The sequence below is a fragment of the Micromys minutus genome (genome assembly GCF_963924665.1).
Source record: "Micromys minutus genome assembly, chromosome: 7".
NCBI classification, from domain to species: domain Eukaryota; kingdom Metazoa; phylum Chordata; class Mammalia; order Rodentia; family Muridae; genus Micromys; species Micromys minutus.
Genome location: NC_137976.1, coordinates 55,390,598 through 55,408,387, shown reverse-complemented (window position 1 = coordinate 55,408,387; position 17,790 = coordinate 55,390,598). Strand labels below are relative to the sequence as shown.

Sequence of the window (17,790 nt, the reverse complement as noted above, 5' to 3'; positions counted from 1 at the left end):
ATACACCTTAATCTTAGCCTTACTTACCCAAACCCATGTCTAGCCACTTTCAGGCTTCTAAATGAGTAGCATGCAGGTAACTTCCCAGAGGAACGAGAGATGGGGCTACTATTTATGGGTGGGGTCAAGTGGACGTTAGACTTCTAAATAAATATATTTCTAGTTATAACCATGTTGTAATTAGTCCAAATTTTATGGAGTGAAAGCTATATTCTTGAATTTGCAGGGAAGGTCTCAATTTTCTCTCCAGACATGAATGATTTCATTACCTCTGGGTAGATTTGGGTTTGGAGTAGGGACTGTGCTTCGTTGGCTTCTATTGAGTTGATGCCGTTACAGTTTGCTCTGCTTTTAAGATGGCTAGAGTTAAGTAATTAATTACCTGTTTTTTAAAATTCAGTTACTTTCAGCTTCCTTTGCAACCAAATATTACATATTTAAACTTAAGTTACTACATTTTACATTATTATATGTATATATTTTTACACGTGATAAGCACAAAAGCAAATGATTAACTCATTTTTATGTTCTACCAGCAGATTGTCAAATTTGTAAAAGGTAGCACAGAAAGAAGGAGAAAGTGACCGTGGGTATATGTGTGTGAATGTGTGTGTGTGTGTGTGTGTGTGTGTGTGTGTGTGTGTGTGTGTGTGTGTGTGATTTCATTTGGTTTGAGGGATGGAGGAGCTTGGTTTTGTTTGGGGTTTTTTTGTTTTTGGGGGAGTTTTTGTTTTGTTTTTTTGTTTTTTTGTTTTGTTTTTTTGAGACAGGGTCCCACTGTTTGGACTATTCTGAACACTCTCTTCTTACCTCAGCTTCACATGGCTCTGTTTTTATTTCTATTTTCTCATTCTCACGTTTTCTTCCCCAGAAAAAAATAAAAAATAAAAAAATAGGGTCGGAGAGATGACCGGGCTTTTTAAGAACACTTGCTGCTTTTCCAGGGGACCAGAGTTCAGTTCTGAGCACGCATGTCGGTTGGCACACAACCACCTGTAACTACTACAACTCTGGAGGATGCAGTGTCCCCCTTCTGACCTCCTCAGGCACACACACACACATGTGCACACACATACACGTGTAAAAAATAAATATTTCTTCAAACGTTTTCTATCTCTACCCAAAATTTCCTTATTGAAGTCCTCTTGTCTTGATCTGACATTAAACCATGGAGCATGCATGTGGAATTAAGGTGTAACTTGTGCAAAGGCTCAAACAATCCAACCAGCTATTATTAAAAAGAGGCAGATACTTCCATATACTTTGGTTCTGAGGATCCGGGGTATGTAAGAGTTCAGTGCACACGGGTAATTGTGCTATTACACTTTATTGTCTGTTACTGCAGCTTTGTCATAAGTCACAGCATTGGGAGCAAGCCAGACCCTGGTCAGATGGGGGTGCAGACCTACCCCCAAGTCATAGTTCTCCTTCCTCCACACACACACTCACACCTGGCATTTGGGAACCTTTTCTTGGCTTCCAGTGACCCACAAGCCCCAGTGCAGCTCAGACCCCACACAAAGTTCTTTGGCTGTATGTCACATGCCCTTTCTTTGACTCCACATGAGTTGTTTAAGGTTTTATAAGCTGTTAACAGCCATTTCAGCTTTGTCTTCTGAGGTCAGAATCCACATCTGAGTCCCTGCTGTAGCCCCCCGACCCCAACAGCTGGTCACACATTGTTTAGTGATTAACAATGTGTTTGGCTTGTTGATAGATGCAGGAACTTGACTGACATACCCAGAACAAGGTCATGACAAGCTGCTGGCATTGAGCAGTGACACTTGTGAACCTGAAGGTCAGCTCAAGTCTGGGACACACAGCAGCTTAAGAAGCAGCTTGGGGCTGAGAATGTATGGGACATGGGTGCACATTGTTACATGGCTTGACCCGGTCCCTCCTTTCCCGCCTAACACCCGAGAGTTTAGCGGGATTTGCAGGTTTATTCCCAACCACAAGGACTGTCTAACTTATAGGACAGCACTTCCCACAGGCTGAACTTGGGGCTCCTGTATCCTTTTCCTGAGAAACGCTAGTCACCTGCAGTCAGAGGGCATAGTTGGTTATCAGTGTATCCATCTGTCTAGCCCTAGAAGTGGCAATTCAAAACATCTGGGTCTGGCTGCCCCATGAGATCTCCACTCAGTGGCAGCCACTCAGCCATCCGTACTACTGAATAGCTCCTGCATGAGTGGGGTGGCGAACGGGTGTGTGTCTTGGATGCGCAGCAGCTGCTGGGTTTGCTGCGCGTTGATGCTGCGAAGCTCAGTGAGGACGGCCATGATCTTCAGGAATAGAAACCTGTGGGCAGGCAGAGAAGAAGTTGGGGCATCAGGCCACCCCACCCCATCCTACCAGACTGACCCAGTTCTGAGAACGCACAGATTCAAGCTTAAAACAGCCCAGTGAGGACGTTTGGAATTCCTTCAGCCTGCACGTGAGAAGGCAGAACAGCCTGCTGATGTCTAAGGCTGAAGCTGTTACCTGCCTCCTCCTTCCCTACCCACTGACTTGAGTCCTTGCAGGTTAACTTAGAGGAGAGGGGAGTCATTATCTTGGTTAAGGTTGTCACTAGGCAAGCACTACAGATAGGACCTCCAAGCTGGAGCCCTCCCTCCCTCCCTCCCTCCCTCCCCCGCCCAACATCTGATTACACTGTTACTTTAGTTTCCCCAGGATAGGTAAGGAAGCTAGTACCCCAAGCCTCCTTACAGGACGTAATTACATTAAAGAAAGCTAGAGCAGGTCAGGGAAGACTGGAGCATTGGGTCCCACACTATATAATACCTCAAAATGGCCTTGGTCTTCAAAGCCTTGGGCTTGATGTAATCAAATGTGTTGCTGTCTTTGTGTCTATGGGCATGAGGCTAGGCACAGGAACCCAAGGACTGGTGGAGGCATTGGAGCTCTTATCTGTGCCAAGCCCCAAGCCGGTTGTTAGGAGTGGCAAGCACGAGCTTTGACAACCCAATAGCTGCCAAGCCCGACAGGCCCACCCTGTGGAGATCCTGGGCATTGATTTGGCTTTCTTGCAGTGGTGCAGGTACTACCTCTGGAGAGTGTTTGGTCCCAGAGCTGACACTTCCTAATCAAGAGCAGCTACTATAGATGCTCTGCCCTTATGAATGGCATCGGTATTTTAACAACATTGTGCTTGCTAAAAGACCTTATAGAAAAGACAGTAGAACCAGGCTCTTCCCATATCTTGATGACAGAAATGTAGAAAGCCTTGGATAGGCAAGTATTCCTCAGTGAGACTCAGGCCTGAAGTCTTAGTAGAGGTCACAAAACAGTCCCAGAGCCTTGGTCATCAGAAGCTGCCTCAGGCATGGAGATCAGGTCAAAAGTAAGGGGAAATGGAAGAGTGCCTCATACCTTCCTCTTCCGGCTCATCCTCACCTGTGAGCAGGATATGGCCGACTATACTCAATGTAGGCCTTCAGGGTGAGGGCAAATCGCTCCTGCAGCTGGTCTACCACACTGCGCTGTACCACACCAGGGCGATCTGAGAAGGGAGAAAAGGCACTGTGGTTCCGGCAGTTCGGAACGAGCGAAGAAAAGTTCAGTCCACCTAGGAGAAAAGAGTGTCTGGCCAACCAAAGGAAAATAAGAGACTACAGTCTGCCAGTGTAAGGAAAGAAAGCAAGGCTAATAATGACTAAGATCTTCCCTGGGGTGGACAGAAGAAGGGGCTGCTGCCTTCAGCAGATCACTGGGGCACTCAGCAGCTGGGTGAAAACCATCACCTGGGGAGAAGAGGGAGATGGCCTGCATCAGCACGTACTCCTCCTTATGCAGTTGTAGTTTCTTGAGCATGCAGTGGAATTTCATCAATGGATCCAACAGAAGTTTCTGGAAGCCACCTGTGGGTGAGTATATGGTAGACAGCCAGTACCTCAGGAACCTGCCCCAAGAACCCAGGCGTCCCTCACCGAGCTCTTTCCCTCCGTCACCCAGTCTCTCTCGGCTATCATCTCCCTCCCTCTGCCAGGCATCTCTTGGGCACCATTAGGGTCTTCGAAGCAGTAAGCCAGCCGACCGCACTCCCAGGTTCCCGTTTCCGTGTCGAACATCGTGTTGAACCTCAGGATGCACATCTCAAAAGTGGCCCCCTTCAGCAGGGAGATCTGGTCCTCAATAGGCAGGTCCCTGGCAGCAAGGACAGGAGGAGTTGACAGCCCCTAGGTAGGCTGTCCAGAGGCTGGCGCCAGTCAGTCCCTAGTTCATAATCCAAGAGTTGAAGGGAAGGAAAGAGACGGAGCAGGTCGTCCCCAGTCTCTCTCCCTCATAATCCAGGCCACCAGGTTACTCTGCCCACCAAGATCATCTCTCCTACTACCTCCAGGAGCTCACCATGCTTCCTTAGCTTGTGTCCAGCCCCTTTACAGCCCAACCCGTCTCTTCTAACACCCTACATAACCGCCAACTAACACTTAATGTCTTGGTTTTCCCTTGTTGGCCTCATAAGCTTTCGCCTCTGCTTGCCTACCAGAACGATTTGCCCCTTTCAGTAAATCCTGATGAGTTCTCAGGTCAAATAGTGTCTTCCTTCCCAGAAGAGAAGACAGAATCCTTCTACGCATGTCATACCTTGCACTGGAAATATCTGCTACCTGATGTTAAATTTAACACATACATGTCCCCAACTATTTTTGTCCAGTAATGGCAGCCTCCTGTTCCACTCCTGTTATCTGCTCTCTGCCTGACAATGTGTGATTCAGTCCCACTGGACTAGGCTGGGCAAGACAAGGCAGAAGACTCAGGTGCAAATACACCTAGCATTCTCCCTAGCACCAGTGGAGGAGTGGTTCCCGTCACTCCAGCGGGTTTCTGGTTCTCCTGTTGACACCATTTATCATGGTTGTTGACTCCGTGTCCAGCTCTGGGGAGATGTGGTTAGATTATAGGACTGTCCGCCTACCCCGTGGCCTGCTTGATGTCAAACAACTAGAAATCCTATGCCTGCTCCTTATTCTTCTCTCTATGGACTTCCTTCTTTTCCTGCCAGCTCAACTCTTCCTCTGAACTTTTCCAGTCATAGTTTCTGTCCTTATGGGGAATCGGAGGGTCTGACGACCAACATGTACTAATCTACTTCAGATGCTTTGTTATTTCACACATCAGCCCTACAAAGTTGACACAATCAGCTCCCATTCCAAAATGGGAAGACAACAAAGTCACTGAACCATATGGGGAGAGGGGGCAGATCCTCCAGTAGTAATGGTCCTTCAGGTGCAGGGACAATAAAAGGTTGTTGCAGATTCTTTGCAACCTTTGACCATTTCCTCTTCCTTCCTACATCTGTTCATTCAGCCTTCAAGACCTACCTGAAGTAGGATATGACTTTGGCAAAGTTGATGACGCCCTTGAACATGTAGGTTGACACGTCGGCCAGGTGAGGCAGGAGGGGAATGATCTCTTTCCCGTCGCTCTTGGAAGGGGGTTGGTAGTTCCAGATGCTGCCGTCTTCTCCTCGCAGCTGCAGAGAGATCTTCATTGGAACCCTGTCTTTCATGATTTGACTCCATGTGGCATGGTCTTCCAACAGGGAGGCCTGCAGAAACTCTGGAAGCTCACAGTCACCGTGAAACACAGCAGGCAGCTGGGATGAAGGGCAGGAGGCAAAGAGATGAGGAGCAGTGTGTTGTCACAGACAAGTCCCCACATAGGCTCCAGGTGACCAACTGTAGTCACGATCCCAGGCGTGCACACATGTGTGTATCCATGTATGCATGTAGCCCATGTGTCTTCTCTCAGGTTGTTTCCTGAGACATGGTGTTCTATGAATTAATATAGTCATATCCCTGCCTGGTCAGTGTGAAGGGGAAGGACCGTCTTTTTGCATAGTGTACCCTGAGCATCCCTCTGTTTGGCAGCTGTAAACGGAAACACACATACTGAAGCTAGACCTGAGCTACTTGTCACCCTTCTGTGGGAGTGGAGGAAGGGATTGGTGACACTGGGAGCAAAGACAGAGCTAGCCTACAGGAAGTCCGTGCCCCTTCCCCTCCTGGCTGTCCTCAATGTCTCGGTGCGGGCAACATGCCTGCCTCTGCTTAATCTTAACCCAGTTTCCACCCGCTGAGGACAGAGATTCTCCAACCCGAGTCGGCTGGAGAATCACCAAAAGATTTCCCATCCCGTAGTTGGATGTCGAGAGCAAGACACTTTTCTAGCAAGTTCTCAGGATATCCTGATGCCACAAGAAACCCTGGGAAAGTGACTCGGGCTTTGAGGATCTGGCATAGCCATAGATGTGGTCACAGCTCTAAGCCCCCTACCCGGAAATCCTTGAAGTGGGAGAAAGTTGTGTCAAAGGTTTGCATTTGAGCGTCCATCAGCTCCTGGATCAGCGTCTGCTGTTCTTCAGTCAGGCCCCGCCCTCCAGGCGGTGGAGCCTCAATCTTTTCCCTCTTCTTCCTCTTGATCAAGGCCCGCCTCTGCTCCACAGCGGCATCAGACATGATCACTGAGTGTTAACAAAGAGAACAAAATATGTGCCCCCGACAAGGTCTTCCTCCTTCTCCAACCCCCAACGCCACCAGGACTACAGTTATGACGGGGGACCAAAGGAATTGTGCAGGGACAGCTGAGAGGAAAGAGAGGACACAGCCCTGACATGCATCTCCCAACACACTTCCCATAGCAGAGAACTGGTGGTGTCTTGTATCGTCCCACAGGCCCACAAATGCGCATGCGCTCAGGTGCTGTGGCGCAAACTCTTGCGCCTCTGATTTCTAGCAACTGCCCCCCCCGTCCCTCCCACTCACCAAACCTGAGCCACCTGCCCCACGGCCACGGCCACTCACTCTCTTTCTTCATGCCACTCTCCAGGCACTTGCGCAAACGGCAGGCCTGGCACTGCCGTCGCGTCTTCCGGGTGATCTCGCAGGTCCCCTTCCGGAAAGGGCACCTCAGCCGGACATTGCGTTTCATGGCCCTTCTGTGGGACAAGAAAGAGCATCAGGGGACATTCAGCTCCTGGGCCAGGCACTACAGGCCACATGACTCTTCTCTCCAGCACCAGCCAGCAGCAGGTAGCGCATGACAGGGATTTTATGGGGCAGGTGTAGATAGACGCTCTACCCCAAGGCCAAGGACTCAAAAGAGGAGACTTTCAGAGATGTTTCTGCAGAAAATGAGACTTGTGCTTTTCACGGGCACCTGTTGTCCCAGAGTCTCTTCCTAGAACAAGTCATCGGCAGGCTCCAGGCCTTTTTCTTAAATACCTCCTATTCTTCTTCATGGCCTTGTTACTCGTGGTATCCTTGGAGATGGGTTTCTAACTGGGTTTCTCCTTGGAAGAGGAAGCCAGAGAAAATCTGTACCCTTCACACATTGCTCCCACCCCCACCCCTAGCAGCTTCTTAACATATAAAACCCTTTCCCCTCTCCAGCTCCGATTGGCCTGGAGTGGGAAGTTCTGTAGACTGTGTGTATGGGGTGGTGGTGGGGGGCTTCTTTGTCACCAGCCTGAACAGTGCTGAAGAGCCACTGACCATTGTAGAGAGGCACCTGCAGGCAGGCAGTAAGTGATGATGGAAATCTCAGACCACTCTATAGCTCAGCCATCCCGAGTTTCCCACCAAAGACTGGCTGTCATTGCTGCCCTGACTTGGTTGTCCTTCATCTCCACATCTGGATGACCCAACGCATGCCTTGGCTCTGGCCTCTGTTCTGTCTGACGGTGTGGGAAATAAGGGAAGCTGGCTTGGAAGGATGGAACCAGAACAGAGGGATGCTGGGAACCCCAGACCAGATACTGAGCTCATTGCCTGGCAGACCTGAACTCTGAAGCCTGCAGGGCTCAGACCATCCATCAGCCTGGGACTATTCCCATGGCTGTCACATCTTTACAGACCTAGAGAAGAGGCCTGATGTTAACCCCAAAATGCCCCCAGAATGGCTAAAGGGGACTGGTGTTCAGACACATGCCACGTATCAGATGCTGGCCTACATGTTTTGTATAGCTTTAAAGACTTGGTTTTCAATACCAACCCCTTGATATTTATCTGTCACCCTCTGGCACAGTGTAGGAGACTGATCACCTGTCTTCCAGGTAAGTGACAAACTTTGCTTGGTAAGCGACAAGTTTGCTTGATTAGAAGCCAAGTTCTCAAGCACTGATGCCTCACCTCCCTCTAGGTATGCCAGGATGGTACCCAAACGGGAGGGTTCCCACACCCCTGGGGGCAGTGCATATAGAAGCCAGGTTTTCTGGCCTGAAGAACCAGAACCTGCTTTCATGTGTGGGTTTGTGGTATATGCTTAGCTCAGCTAGCTCAGTTTAGTGAGTATACTGGTTGGTTTTGTGTCAACTTGACACAAGCTAGAGTTAATCATAAAGAAAGGAGCCTCAGTTGGGGAAATGTCTCCAGGAGATCCAGCTGTAAAGCATTTTCTCAACTAGTGGTCAAGGGGGGAGGGCCCCGCCCATTGTGGGTGGTGCCATCCCTGGGCTGGTAGACCTGGGTTCTATAAGAAAGAAGGCTGAGCAAGCCAGGGGGAGCAAGCCAGCAAGTAACATCCATCCGTGTCCTCTGCATCAGCTCCTGCTTCCTGACCTGCTTGAGTTCCAGTCCTGACTTCCTCTGGTGATGAACAGCGATATGGAAGTGTGAGCTGAATAAACCTCTTCCTCCCCAACTTGCTTCTTAGTCATGATGTTTGTGCAGGAATAGAAACCCTGACTAGAACAGCCGGTGTTCTTTGCTGCTGATTCAGGTGTAAGCTGAAGCCACCTCTAACTTACATGATATGGTGGTGTATTCTGGACCAGATTTTTTTGCCCCTGTGATAAGCATCCTTTTTTTACTGACTGGGTTTCCTGGCACTACGCTTTTCCAAGTGGAGCCAGACTGCAACCAGAGCTCTTGGGTTGGCAGAAGAGAAAAATGCAGGCTTGTCAACTCAGGAGACCTCAGATTTCTCATGTCAGTTGGTCCCACCATGCCCCTTTTGTCCCATGAGTTGATTGATCCAAGTGTTCTGTGACTTGTGACTGGCTGTGGCCTGATGTGTGTTACTGCACTGTAACCCATGCAGCCAATGCTCATCTCTCCTGGGCTGTTGTACCCCATAACTGCATTATCCCCCAAGTCAGGGATCTGGGGACACTGGCCTGATCATAACCCAGAGCTTGCTGCACTGCCCCTTTGGAACCACTGAGGACCGTGAGGGACAAACCCTGCTGAGCACCTCTTCGTAAGATGACCAGCACCACATCTTTGGGGTTGCCGGACGGGGCCTTGGCTTGAATGTTCATTTTCATTCAAAAGACTAATCACTAGCAAAAACTCTGGGGAGGGGGGGACTGCCAAGTTAGGCTGGAACCTTCCACCCTGGTGAGTGGGGACAAGGAGGGGCTCAAATAAAAGACTCACGAAGCTCAAAAAACAAAAGACTCCAGAGACCCCTTTCCCCAAAGTTATATAAGCATTAAGCAATTTCTGGGGGGGGGAGACTCTGGTGGGGGCTAACTGCAAACTGCTCAGGGAAACCTTGTTGGTGCTGCTTCTGGAGTCATTCGCTGTGCTCCAGGAGGACCTTTCAGCTCTGCTCCTGCCCAAGTCACACATGCTCCTGTAATGAACCCTTCAGCCAAGTGTCTCCAAGAAACTCACCCATTCACCAATGGGACCTCTGTGAAATCATTTCTTTCATCTGTTACCAACTGTCCTACCTAAGGAACATAGTGTCTCCCCCCACCCCCCAGGAAAAGTTGCATGACACATGGGTACTTGAGCAAGGGCCAACAGAGCCAAAGTGTGCATGGCCCCTGTAGAAGGTGATAAAAGACACCGCTCAGGCTGAGCCATGTGAAAGTGGAGCATCTTTGGGGAGGACCCTAGGGTAGCCTTTTTCCTTTACATGGCAGAGTGACAAATCCCCTTGGTAAATGGGGTCTGCCACTCGAGTATGGGGACACTCTGCAAACTGACAATGGGCCAGAGAGCCCTATTGAAAAGGGAGGAAGTGTATTGGAAAAGACACACAGGTGCACCTTAACATTGTCCATCCCAGTGGGTGGGAAATGTGGGTAAAGTGAGGAAGGTGTGGACCTTGGGCTTGTCATCTCCTACTCCTGGAAAGACATATGAGAAAGAGAAGAGGTCTTCCTGGGATCCCAAACTGAGAAGCCACGGAGAGAACCGGACTATAAGAGCAGAAAAGGTAAGGGCCAGGTAGGAGTGTATTGGCATGAGAGTTAAGTTAAAAGGTTACTTAACCAGGACCTCAGGGTTATCATGGGGCTTTAGCTTTGCTGCGCACCAAGGTTAGGAGATGCTCTTTGTGGGGCAGAAGAGGCTTTGGTGGATCCAGACAATTTAGATTTGTCATGTAAATTAGGTTCTTAAGGTGCCAAAGCATTAATGGGTAAGTGAATGAGGGAACATGTCCTGGTCACTTGAAAGCAAACATGGCAGTATTTGAGTCAAGCCAGAGGGTTTGAGGGAGGGATGAGGTGGGGTACAATGTAAAGCCAAATGCCATGCTTGTCTCTGAAAGGTTTTTAAGCCAGAATGGTAGTTCACCAAAGTGTGGGGGGGGGCAGGGGATGGGGACAAATGGAGTGGAAGATAAAGCACTGCAGGTGGTCCCACTGTAACCCCTGGTATAAACCAAGGAGAGATGGAATTGGAGCTTTGCCGGATGCTCCTCTGATGGGGTGCCAAGTGCTGCCCACATGAGGACCACACTTGGAAATCCCAAGCACCAGGCTGAATTGTGGATTTCTTGATCTACTCACTGGGTTTTATTGGAATCCTCAACCGAGCTAATCTCATTTCATGACATGTCACAAAGGACTGGGACAGAGACAGGGACTGGTGGTGTGGGCTGGGCCACTCACTGGCTCCCTCCCCCAGTACAGCTTACTGTATGCATTTCTCCCAGTTGGCCTCCCTCCCCCAGTACAGCTTACTGTATGCATTTCTCCCAGTTGGCCTCCCTCCCCCCAGTACAGCTTACTGTATGCATTTCTCCCAGTTGGCCTCCCTCCCCCCAGTACAGCTTACTGTATGCATTTCTCCCAGTTGGCCTCCCTCCCCCCCAGTACAGCTTACTGTATGCATTCCTCCCAGTTGGAGCCTGGGAAGTTACTGGCCTGAGAGCTATGACTATATAACAGTACGGATTCCATCACGGAATTGGAGGAGGTAGATGTTATTCCTGACTAATGCCTTCTCAGCCATCCAGGGTAGACTGAGAGGGAGATGATTGGAGGGGAATGGGCCATGTTCTTCCCTTAGCATCCACTGTACCCAACGCTGCTCTTCCCGACAGAACAACCAATACAAATGATGAAGTCCTCCCGTGCTGCCCTGGACCTTGCTAACACTTCCTCCCCGTGCATTAGCTGCTGGGTGCCAAGAGCAGTTCGTGATCCACAGGACTGTCAGAGAAGACCGTTCAGTTACCTCCAAGATCACCTCCACAGCCTTGCTGTTTGTCATGGGACAGTGGCCCTTGCTTTGTTATTCTGCCTACCCTCTGTAACCAAAGGTTTCATTACTCGGGTGACATGATGTTAGCCTCTGAAGAGTTTAAAGGTAAAGACTCAGAGAAGCATCTGAGGTACATACAAGGACATTTAAAGACATGCAGATGGAAATCAGCTAGCATCAGGAACAAAGTTCTTAGGGACATATGGCCAGGTGAGATGCTAATGGCAGATGAGAAAAGTCTACACCACCTATGCCTGTAAATGTACAATGGCTACAGGTGTTCTTGGAGCTCCTGGGGTCTTGGTGAATTTTTGTACCCATGCTATCGAAGTTGCCTATCTTTCCTATAACTTGATGAGAGGGAGGTACTGAGTGGATTTGGCTGTGAGCGATGGTTTTGAGCTGGGTAAGAGAGATCCCTGGTGGGACAGTTGTGGCTCACAGTGCCTCAGGATCCCTTTGTGTTAGAAATCATCAGCAACTTAGAGGGCTGGAGGGAGGAAGGGCTTGACAAAAACTGCCTGAACAAGCAGTTCCAATATGGTGTTGATCCCACATGGGAGAGGGAGATCAGAATCTCATCAGACCACACTAAAACAGCAGTTACTAGGTGTACGTGAGATGGAAGATGGGATCTATTACTAGTTCTGCTGCAGCCACAGTGAAAGCATCTCATATGATCAGGTTTTGGACTGACGGCCGCTCAGATGATACAGAATCAAACGCTGCAAAGTGGGTGGCATGCCTGTTTACAGCCGTGTGATGTGCTAGCTCCTCTGCCTCCGAGCCATGAAGTCTGCACTGGGACCAGTGTTTTTCTGAGCTCTTGGGACTACCCCCAGCCCCAGAGCAAACCAACATCTGGGCCAAACACAATGCTGGAAAGTTAACACTTCCTCACGTAGATGCCTGACACCCAGGTGGCCTGCACTAGTAGGGACAACAAACAGGAATGGATGGCCGCTGCCATACTAGTCAGAACATCAAGTGGCTGATGGGAGAAGGAGGCAAGAGTAGCCGGTGAGCTAAGAGCAACACAGATAATAATAACTCATGAGACAGGGCAAGGCTATAACAGTCTGTGCTGCATGCAGAGGCCTGACTTGACGGATGACTCCTGGGAAACGGAGGTTGTTGGTTTGGCCACAGTGAGGACAAACAGATGTGGAAGGAACTACGTAATAACATTCAACAAGAGTCAGAGCCCCCTCGTAGTTTTCCATGAGCACCCGAATCCCACCGAGTCTCCTCAGAAAGCAGATGGCCTTACCCAAATACAGGCCATCTGCCCCCGGGCCCCAGTAGAGGTTGTTCATTTGATTCATATACAGTCCAGCCAGAGGGCTGCTAGCAAAGGTTAAGAAATAGACAAAAGTCACTGTATTCTCATGATATCACGATGTCTGATATTTGACATAGTGCCCAAACATGAAAGACGTGTTCCCAATCATGGTCCCAACAGTTGGATGATATTGATGGTGCAAATATGTGATTTAACCTATTTGGCCTATCTCATATAGGATTGGCAGGTAGACTACAAGGCCTATGCTTATGAGATATGCTCTCACCTGTGTGGACATAGCCACATGCCTCTTCTAAGCATGTCTGTCAGGTAAACAATGAGTGAAGCTACTCTCCCGGGTCTCCTATAAATCTCAGTGTTATGTGTCAGCTTTGCCAAGGAATTGGCAAGAATATTTATTTCATAAGTAATAATGTAAAGGACTGGGTTGAAGGCAACCAGATCCAATGGAACTTCTACCTGCCTTAGAACCCTATAGGAGGAGCCGAGTTGATTTAAAGAATGAGTTATTAAAGCAGAAGTTAAAGAGTATAAGCAGAAGTGTGTGTGTGTGTGTGTGTGTGTGTGTGTGTGTGTGTGTGTGTGTGTAACGGTACTCCCAGGGGCCATACAATCACTGAATGAAAATCTCAGGGCCAGAGGTGGGTTACCTCCACACGCTCTTTTGACAAGGTAGGTCCTATGTACCACAGACTGTTGCCGTCTTGCATGGTAGACTTAGATGGTAGTGTTCTACTGGAATGCACTTCATGCTTAATGGTAAATGTGGAGAAATTGGGCTGACAATGAGCTGAAAGCTTGCTCTTGATGACTGGCTCGCTCGAGGCTGGAAAGTGCTGTGCAGGCTACCGGAAGAGAACTGTTACTGATGGTTCTACTCCCTTAAGACACTGTGTGCTACACAACAGACATGGCAGGCAACATAGGCCTGCCAGTGCAGTAGTGGTCCAACTGCTACGGATGCAACCAATATCTTTTCTATTGGGTTTATGGACAGCTCCATAGGAGGGAATACTTCTCTAGTACTACCCAGGGCAAAATCTTACAACTAGAGAGAGTACAGGTCTCACTTGAAGGTGACTGCTATTGTTTTGTTCAACAAGTATGATATGCCTGCCAGTTTTATTCAGGTAATGGTTAGTTTCCTTTGCTTTTTGTTTTGTGTTGTTTGATGCATCAATTGAAGACAGACTAGAATTCTCTAGAAAGAGAAACCTGGATTGAGAAAATTGAGACTAGCCTGTAGGCAAGTCTGTGGAGCATTTTCTCGACTGATGGCTAATACGGAAGGGCCCAGCCCATGGTGGGGAGTGCCACCCCTAGGCAAGCGGTTCTAGGTTGTATAAGAAAGGCAAGCTAGGAGGAACAAGCCAGAATGCAGTATTCATCCATCAATTCCGCTTCAGTTCTTACTTTATACCTTTATATAGTTTCTGCCCTGACTGCTCTGCATAATGAACTGACTTGGACATGTAAGCCAAATAAAACTTCCCCTCCTCAAGTTGCTTTTGGTCATGGTGTTCTAGCATAAAAGTTGAAAGCTTCTACTGTTAACCTTCCTAAACATGTTTGTGCCAACAGATCACTGCTTACAGTCAGCCTTAGTTGTTGAAACTTTTTACAGTGAGTGGCTGTTACCTTAGAGATTCATAACCAGTCAAATTACTGATAGCTGTCACTGTTGCTTGGTGGCCCAATGCTTCTATGCCAGTGAAGGAAAATAGTCGGGCATTCATATTATCCATTTCACGTGTCCGGGGACTTTTCAGAGGAGTGGGAAAGAATGTAAGAGCTGAAGGAAGGGGATCCTCTGGATCCTGCCTGGATATAGGACACAAACTCATAACACTTGGGAAGTTCATAAAGTTAGAAGTTGCAAGACTCAAACGGTACTTTCAAAGGTTATATAAATTGTCAACAGAGGTGACTCTGTTGTGGAGTTGCCTGCAAGTCATGCAGAGAAATACCAAAGCTCATACGTATCATAGCCAGGGCCTGAGTGGTGCCTCTCTGGGACGCATCTGCCTGAATTACCCAAGGACTTAAGAATAATATAAACCCAATGGTTCACCAAGCTAGACTTGGGCAGAATAACTTCTTGGTTATACTGCTGATAGCCTATCCATAGAGAACAGGCTTTTGTCGATGTCTTCCCAGGAAAAGTTACACAACGTCTGCTGTCTTGGGAATATACATGTGTCCTAAGTGTGGCCTCGGGGTGAGAACTCTGGATTTTCTCTGTTTCTGAGGGTGCCACCTTGGATCTGAGTCTCAGTGCTGAAGATGACTTTGCTGAATTGTCACTGGTCTTTCTGTTCTTCATCTGAATGTTGGTAAACCTTTTGTCTAAACCTAACATGCTGTGAAGTAGGATTTTTAGCCCTTAGTTTAGTTTTTAAATTTTTTGGTGATTTTTAAAATCTGTTTCTAGGTAGAATTATCTTAGTTTTGATTTACTTTATGCCATTCCTTTCTTGACAAGTTGTACTATAAGAGTGATTTGAATATTTGCCTTTTACACTTTTATTTTACTTATTTATTTCAAGTTTTTAAAGATTTGTTTATTTTGTGTACAGTGTCGCTATCTTCAGACACCAGAAGAGGGCATTGGATCCCATTACAGATGGTTGTGAGCCACCACGTGGTTGCTGGGAATTGAACTCAGGACCTCTGGAAGAACAGTCAGTGCTCTTAACCACTGAGCCATTTCTCCAGCCCTTATTTTTAATTTTTACTGATCTTTTATTTTACTCAAGAACACAGAGGAACAGTGTTAGCTTAATGGAAATGATCCTTTCTTGGTAGATGAAAGAATCCTTGGAGATGAGGATTCTTCTCAAGTATATGTGGCTCTGGTGGAGTAATTAGGGAGAGTAGGCTTTGGGTGCACCAAATGACCCCAGACATCATATCAAGCCTAGGCTTACAGACATTTTCCAACAAGTTAATGGAAAAACCCAAGTTTGGTGTGACCTAGTGTGTCGATACCGGCATGAAGGTTGGTGGTGATCATACCTGAAAAATCCCTTACATCCTTCACACGTCATGACATTGAAGTGATAGCCATTGGCCTTGTCCCCACACACACGGCAGATCTGAAGACCTCCATCTTCCTCATCCACGTTGATGGGCTCTTCCAGGACAGAATCTGCTTCTTCACACTGAACACGGCTCCAGTTCTCCTCAGGTCTCATCTCCAGGTTTGCATCTGTGTGTCCTGGGCTAGAACAGAAAAGACACAGAATGAAAGGTTTGTTCATGGAGATGCTGGGGACACTATTCCTTTTGAGCAAGACCCACATTTGGAATTGATGCTGGACCTGACATGGGGAAAGTATAATTGAATTGGTGTTAAGAAAAATGTGTCCGTGACATTTTTAAGCACAGTAGGGACCCTAGACAGAACACTTATGCCAGAACATGGAGAAGAGCTTATTACAAGAGGAAGAAATGAGAGAAAAGACGCTGTCTGGACTGGACTATGGAGGCACTGAGTGGGTTGATGGGGTCATAAACTGATCGATGGCTAGCAAACTCATGGTAAAGATTGGCATTCAGTATTATTTCTGTGGCTGGAGAGATCTTGGTAAGACAATAGTCTTTGGGTGTGTTGTAGCCCAGAATTCTACACAGAGAAAAAAAAGGCTATGCCAAAAAAGATTTCCAATTGAATGCGGAACGGACCATTAGATTAAAACAGAATCACGCTGCAAAAATTACTTCATTCCAGGGATCTTTTTTCTTTCTTAAGTCTTTCCTATCCAGCCAATAGCAGCTCATATTTTAAAACAGAAATAAATTCTGGACTCTGGTTTTAATTCTCAAGAAATATTAACTCTTGATAAGTGTTCTCTGATCAATGTATCTGGGGCACCCCATTTCATCTGGAGGCTTTTCTGAACTGTTGGTCTCTTGAGCACTGGGGTTCTGTCAACCAATTTAGGACACAGAGAAATGAAGATGTTCAGCGTATTGCTACCACTGAGATAGACGGTAGCTCTCCACAAGAAGTAAGGTCAGGTCATGATATGCCTTGAGCTAATTAGTAGAAGGTAACTCAATGAATAGCCCACAAAATGAGTGACATAGTTGGGAGAGCAAGTGGGGAGGAACATGATGCACCCCCACTCCCCTGTAGGATGAACAGTGCAGGGTCACTTCTCTGGTTAGCCAAGGCTGCACGCGAAGGGGAATGTGGGCCACTTACTGCCTCTGCCCACAATAACTCAAAATTACCAATGTCAGTAAACGTCAGCCCAGTTTCCATCTAACTCCCAATATAAGAATCTTAAAAACCACTGGGGAGGACAGTGCTGTGACACGGTACCTTTGGAAACTTTTCCTCTCTCAGGACATACAATACATATATATGTGTATATGTATGTGCATGTATCCATTATATATACTTGTATATTATATGTAATATATTATATATTTTAAACATATGTTACAAATATATAACACAATGTATAATATATCATAATATATAACATATAATTAATAATTTATAATGTATATTATACATATAATATATACTATAATATATTATAATCTGTTATATTATTATATTATGGTATATATTTATATGTTATCTTACCTTTACACAAGTAATTTATATAAATATAAACAATGTATTATATATTTATACATAATATGTAAATATTATATTTATTTATTGTATATATAAGAAATCTACATTTTGCTTTGCCCACTACTGTACACATTTCCTTATTTTCTTAAGATGTGAGACCACAAACTTGGAAGCCACTGGTTTAAGGTGGCTTTGGTGGCTGTTACTTGACTGGCACCCTGGCTTCTAGTAGTAATCTCATTAAGAACTAAGAAAGTCCCCCTTGCTGTCACATCATTGTGATTTGTAAAATACTAAGTTTGTATGGTCAGGGGTACCCCTTGGAAGAATTTTAGCTGGATAGTCTTTGTAAAGTTGTGATGATTTATCTAAGAGTACGCTTTTGTATTTATAATTGCTTTTTTGCCATTTTGTGTTTAAAGCAGCCTGGGACAAGTTATTCTACAGTT

The 17,790-nt window shown here is 46.9% G+C and overlaps 1 protein-coding gene across 2 annotated transcripts; it reads right to left on the bottom strand.

Moving 5' to 3' along the window:
- Positions 1-2,156: 2,156 nt before the first annotated feature.
- On the bottom strand, positions 2,157-15,944 carry NR1I2 (nuclear receptor subfamily 1 group I member 2; the record flags this gene model as incomplete). 2 transcript variants are annotated; one of them, XM_080919058.1, is made up of 8 exons in its annotated part: positions 2,157-2,301; positions 3,400-3,505; positions 3,747-3,863; positions 4,007-4,149; positions 5,328-5,602; positions 6,282-6,469; positions 6,810-6,943; positions 15,766-15,944. In XM_080919058.1, the coding sequence occupies 8 exons, from the start codon at positions 15,942-15,944 to the stop codon at positions 2,157-2,159; spliced, it is 1,287 nt and encodes a 428-aa protein (XP_080775184.1). The 2 variants fall into 2 exon arrangements, with proteins under 2 accessions (XP_080775184.1, XP_080775185.1); XM_080919059.1 differs by having other exon boundaries at positions 5,328-5,479.
- Between the last annotated feature and the right edge of the window lie 1,846 nt (positions 15,945-17,790).